The sequence below is a fragment of the Eptatretus burgeri genome, chromosome 2 (genome assembly GCF_056783735.1).
Source record: "Eptatretus burgeri isolate ZD-2024b chromosome 2, Ebu_testis_v1, whole genome shotgun sequence".
Classification (NCBI taxonomy): Eukaryota; Metazoa; Chordata; class Myxini; order Myxiniformes; family Myxinidae; genus Eptatretus; species Eptatretus burgeri.
The window spans coordinates 41675974-41681973 of NC_140962.1; the positions used below are offsets into that span (position 1 = coordinate 41675974).

Here is a 6000-nt window from a genome sequence, read left to right on the forward strand (position 1 = left end):
CTTGATGCAATGCTGTCCTTTACCCAGATTGCTACTCCTATTCTCTCCTTCCCATCACACCGATACACCTTGTAGCCTTCTAATCCTGTCCTGCAGTTACTCTCCTCCTTAAACCACGTCTCACTCACTGCAACTATATCGTACTCCTCGCTATACACTTTGGCTGAATTCTCATTTTTCTCTTGACTCAGCCAAAAGAAAGAAAAGGATTCCCTAATATCTTGGGGAAATAGTTATAGTTCAATTTGTACCAATCAGGTGTACAATATGTTTATACTGACCTGGATGTTATCAACAATATTGGCGATAATCGAGGCTGTGAATGATGACCATAAGGAAGGGGCAGCAACTGTGTGTTCCCTCTGTTGGGAGAAAAAATAAATGAAACACGCACAGGATATTATTTGTATACTGAAACATTAAGACAATGGTTGATCAACATATAGAGAGAACACTTTTGTCTTGTGTTACCGTTATGCAACAAGAAAAGCTGCAACTTTAGTGCAGTTCATATAAATGTTTCTTGGATAGTCTACCACCAGCATTTCTTGGATACTGCATCCATTTCCCATTGTACATGAAAAACCCTTTCCCCCTCCAAACCAAAAGACTGGTCCTTTGGCTGTGCTTTCCCCTCTGCAACCACCTCCTGTTTGTTTGTGTGCTGTACCGTCCTGCTAACACGCATGACTCCATTCAAATTTCCCTCTCTGCCAACATGGACCATCTTATATCACACATCCCTGCTCTCTCTACTTCATATGCCATTGGCTGGGTGTTGGTACCTTATCAACCAACCTTGGCATTGCAGCAAAGGGCTTCTGTGACTCCATGGATCTCATTAAAATCATTGAACTTTACGGCACGGATTTCTCCCAATGGCACGTACTCCCTTCTGGACTTGGGAATGACAAATTTTCCTACAAATATCTCCTGTTACTCTTCTGCTCCAATAGGTTCATCCGATCATGTGCTTGTGAGAATCAACATCTCTCTGGCTATTGTGAGAGAGAGCTGCCTCAGCACTGTAGAGTCTGGCATAGTCACCCAAGCTGATTGACAGGGATTGCAAGCTGCCCTTTCATGCCAAGACTGGTCCTTCATTTCCACCTCTCCTAGTATTAATACTGCCTGAGAATCCTTCCACACAAGCTTTCTTTCCCATATGTACAGATTTATACCATCTTGTCTGCAGTTATCATAACTATCCTCTCATCCATGATGCATAGAATCCTGTGGTGAGACTGTTGCCTTCACACTAGCCTTATCTTCCTGGAAGGCAAATCCGACCGAAGGTGACCTCGGATCATTCCACAAAGTACAGAACAAGCGTGTGTCCCCTCCTTCGCTTCAGATGACACCACAGCTGACTGCTCGTGAGAAGGCCAAATGTCTCAATTCTGTGTTTGCTTCCAGATATTGTGTATGAAACCCCTTACTCCCCATACCTAAGCTACCCTCTCGTGCCCAACTGTTCCTGGATACCGAGTCTTTTCCACTTGCAAATGTGGAAAGGTTTCTGGCAAACTTTGACTCCGATTCTGTGACTGGCCCAAACGGCATTGGTGCATGGAATGTGTCCTAAAAACCTGCTCTATCACTAGGGTTGGGCACACATCGACTTTTTCTCTGTTGTCCCGTTGAAAGGAGTGTTTTTTATGGCCATTTTTCACGCTGATCACGAATCCGTTGAAATTTTTGACCTAGGATGATGTCTTAGGTTGGTAAAATGCAAAAAAATCAAAATGGCCAAAAAATTTACCCACTTTTCAGGTAAAATTTGATAATTATGGCTTACTGGGGCATATAATAATATTACATGTAATAATATTACATGCCCTAGTAAGCCATAATTATCAAATTTTACCTGAAAAGTGGGTAAATTTGGTGGCCATTTTGATTTTTTTTTGCATTTTACCAAATTAAGAGGGTTGGGCACACATCGACTTTTTCTCTGTTGTCCCGTTAAAAGGAGTGTTTTTTATGGCCATTTTTCACGCTGATCACGAATCCGTTGAAATTGTCTTACTAAGACATCATCCGAGGTCAAAAATTTCAACAATTCGTGATCAGCGTGAAAAATGGCCATAAAAAACACTCCTTTTAACGGGACGACAGAGAAAAAAAATCGATGTGTGCCCAACCGTAATATTACATGCCCAAGTAAGCCATAATTATCAAATTTTACCTAAATAGTGGGTAAATTTGGTGGCCATTTTGAATTTTTGCATTTTACCAACCTAAGACATCATCCTATGTCAAAAAGTTCAACGGATTCGTGATCAGCGTGAAATTTGGCCATAAAAAACACTCCTTTCAAAAAAAAGTATGGTTGTATGCCCAACCCTACTATCACTCAATCACTCCTAAAAAGCTCCAACATCCCCATTTCACTCAGCATAATCAACATCAATTCATGATCAACACAAAGGCTTTACTATCTTCAAAATATTTTCAAGCGTTTGTGTGTTTGTACGTTACCCTTTCACAGCCAAACTGTAGCACATAGAAGCGACATATTTGGGGTATATACTTCAGAATCTGGGCAAGGTTTTAAGCTACCATATGTCAGCCTTAACCTCCGTTTTGAAGCCAAAGGACACTATCAAGTATATATTGGGATGTGGGGTCAGGCAGTGCAGTGCTGTCACCAACCAGCAGAAAGGCAACCACCATGAGACCAATAAGTCCATAACTTTTCAATGTCTGCCACATCCCGAAAACACTGCTGGGAAAAATTCACCAAGCCGGGCAATGCCAGGACCCCCAACCCTCAGGCAGCGCAGTGTAACACCTCGAGTAATCAATAAAAGAGATGCACTTTCCTTTTATATTCATTTGCTTTTCCACGATCTGCCTCAGATTTGCAATCTGATCTCTAGTACCTTTTCCTCTTCTGAAACCTTATTCTGTGTTGAAAGATTTTTACCTCCACCACTGTAGGTGATGGAGGTTACGTTTTCAACCCTTTCTGTCTGTTTGTCTGTTTGTCTGTGTACAGGATATCTCAAAAAGTTGTGGACGTATCCGGATTAAATTTTGTGGACATGTTCGGTGTGTGACAAGGCCGAACTGATTAGATGTTGGTGAAGATCCGGATACAATAATTTTTTAAGTGATTCTTCACCATTGAGAGATAGGGCCAAAAAGGACAATGTCTCAAAAAGTTGTGGATGGATTCGGATGAAACTTGGTGGACATGTTGGGTGTGTTACAAGGAAGAAATGATTCAATTTTGGTGAAGATCTGGATCCGGATCCAGATCTGATAATTTTTTAAGTGATTCTTCACCATTGATAGGGCTAAACCAATATATCGCATGATATCTCAAAAAGTTGTGGACCGATTCAGATGAAACTTGGTGGACAGGTTTGGGTGTGTGACCATGACGAACTGATTCGATTTTGGTGAAGATCTGAATCTGATCCGACTTCTCAAATTTTTTAAATGATTCTTCACCATTGAGAGATGGGACTCAAAAACAATATATAGCATGATATAGATTTTGAAGAGATTCAAAAATGTATTGGGCCAGACATGTTCTCATGGATCAGGCATTACAGGGCGGAGGTATGTACTCTACCGAGTGCCCTTCTCATTAGTAATATCTCGCTGGCATATGAAATGAAGGCAATGATTTGGTTATTTGAATATTCTCTTGCATCCCCTTTCTTTGGCAATGGTATGTAGAGACTGACTGCTTCCAGGTTTTAGGCCATACAATCCTGCTCCAAGTCTGCGTACAGATAGGTGTTAAAATTTTGATTGCTCCCTCCCCAACTACCTTTGAGTGTTCCATTGGAATTTCATTGGCACCTGGTGCTTTTCCAAGGCTTTACAAACCTCACATTCTATCAGTATTGGCTCTTCCTCATTCTCTCACTTCTGAGGTTGCCATCATATTGCTATCTTGTTTGTATCGAGTTTTGGTATAGTCCTTCCATCTTTCTCTCACTTGTGTTTCTTATATCAGATCAGACCTGTTCTTCTCTTAAGCACCCCAATAGTAGACCTAAGCTTTCCTCCCCTCTCTAATCTTTCCAAAAGCTCTCATCCCCCCCCCTCCCACCACTCTGCTGTCACTTGTTTACATGCCCCTGAAATATGTTTGTTTCCATGCCTCTGAAATATTAATATTAGTCTTTCCTCGCTCGTCGCTGGAAGTCGGCATTTAGCAGTTTGGTTCCCGTGGGAATGGCATGTTAGATTGGAATCTGCATGTATTTGTCAGTACTCTGGGTGCCATCATGTTTGTGTTGAGAAATGAGACCATTTGATGCAGTTCAGGCCCTATTTTGTTTTATACTGATGTTGTTTATCATTACTCTATGCAAGATAAGGCTGGCAGGATAACATAGAGGTATACACACTTACCATTATTGGACAGCAAAAGGGGGAAGCCGTTTTTCTTGCAATTTGTTGTAATTAATGGTCAAATTATACCATCATTTTCACAAAGGGTTTGCAAGTCTGCACAACTGATAATTTTTAGGGTGTCTTTTTTCAAACCATGCCCAAAATTACAGTGCACAGTTCAAACTCGTACCGGATGTACACACGGTTTTTGTTTTTAAAAAAATAAAAATAAAGACAAGCTTCCAAGAAATTCTCCAAAGGTATGTCCATAACAAAGCATCAATTCGCACCTCCCAATGTTCATCCAGTGCCTTGAGAAGGGTCTTCTTCACTTGGCCTTCATCCAAATCTGGACTCGTCCCATCCACAAATGCGGCAACCAAATGCAGGGTGGATACAGTGAGTAGCCATGGCTCGCTACGAGGCGCATGCAAGGGTACCCGAAGGCACACATGACCTAATCTCCCTGCACAAAGACACATAATAAATACTGTATGACACACACGCATACAATGTATCTGAAAATGAATATTTCAAAAAAGAACGTTGAATCGTTTAATAGCTATTTGAGATACTGACATACATTTGATATGACAACATGCATTGGAGTTGTAGGTTTTAGTTTATTGTGTATATTGATTGTTATTTTCTTTCTCTGTCAGGAGAAACCCCATTTTCTGACTTAATGACAAGTCCGCAAGAGAAAGAAAAAATTGTGAGATTTTCCCAAAGGCGTTTTCAGCGTAAAATGAACAAACCAGCACCTGAAAGACACTCCGTACAAAGATGGGTGGATCATTTTGAGACTACAGGATCTGTCCTGAAGGGGAAATCTGCTGGAAGGCCAAGAAAGTCAAATGAAAGGGTGAATGCTGTTATGGAGGCATTTACCAACAGCCCTAAAAAGTCAATGAGGAGAGCCTCACTTGAGATAAACATTCCAAAAAGCTCTGTTCATGAGATCCTTCATAAAGAATTGAGGTTTAAATGTTATAAAATGCAAACATCTCAAAAACTTTTTAAAGACGATTATGAAATGAGAGTAAATATTTGTCAAGAATTAATTGAACGGATAGAATCGGACGAACATTTTTTAATCAAACCTCATTTTCAGCCACGAGACGACATTTCACATATCGAGCAAAGTTAATAGTCACAATTGTAGGATATGGGGAGAGAGAAAAAAAATCCACATTAATTGTATGTACATGAAAGGGATTCAGCTAAAGTAAACGGCTGGGATTCCATGTCACGTTCTCACATCTATGGACCCTATTTATTTGATGAATGCACTGTCACTAACATTTTGTACCTCAACATACTACGAGAGTTCTTCATTCTGCAACTCGAAGCAAAACCCGATTTGTTGCAAAGAGCTACCTTTCAACAGGATGGAGCAGCACCTCACTTTGCTGGAATTGTTGAAATGTTTTTAACTCAAACTTTGCCAGACCGTTGAATTGGTCAAGTAGGACTGATTAAATGGCCCGCTCATTCACCTGACTTAACACATTCACATTTTTGTTATCTCTGGAGTTGTTAAAAAAAATAAAGTCTGCACAAGCAAACCAAGGGACCTTGAAGAACTGAAACATCGTATTGTTGATGCTGTGTTGGAAACGTTTTCAAAGAATTTGAACGCCG

General features: G+C 40.5%; 1 protein-coding gene across 5 annotated transcripts in view; it reads right to left on the reverse strand.

Annotated features, from left to right (window-relative positions):
- The window catches only part of VPS13D (vacuolar protein sorting 13 homolog D), a 429405-nt gene that overhangs the window by 403048 nt on the left and 20357 nt on the right, over nt 1-6000 (reverse strand). For all 5 annotated transcript variants that reach the window (XM_085868630.1, XM_085868636.1, XM_085868641.1 and 2 more), the window contains exons 4-5: nt 4647-4822; nt 282-362 (exon numbers count right to left, since the gene is read on the reverse strand). In XM_085868630.1, the coding sequence (XP_085724756.1) occupies nt 282-362; nt 4647-4822 (257 nt within the window). The remainder of the gene's footprint in view (nt 1-281; nt 363-4646; nt 4823-6000) is intronic.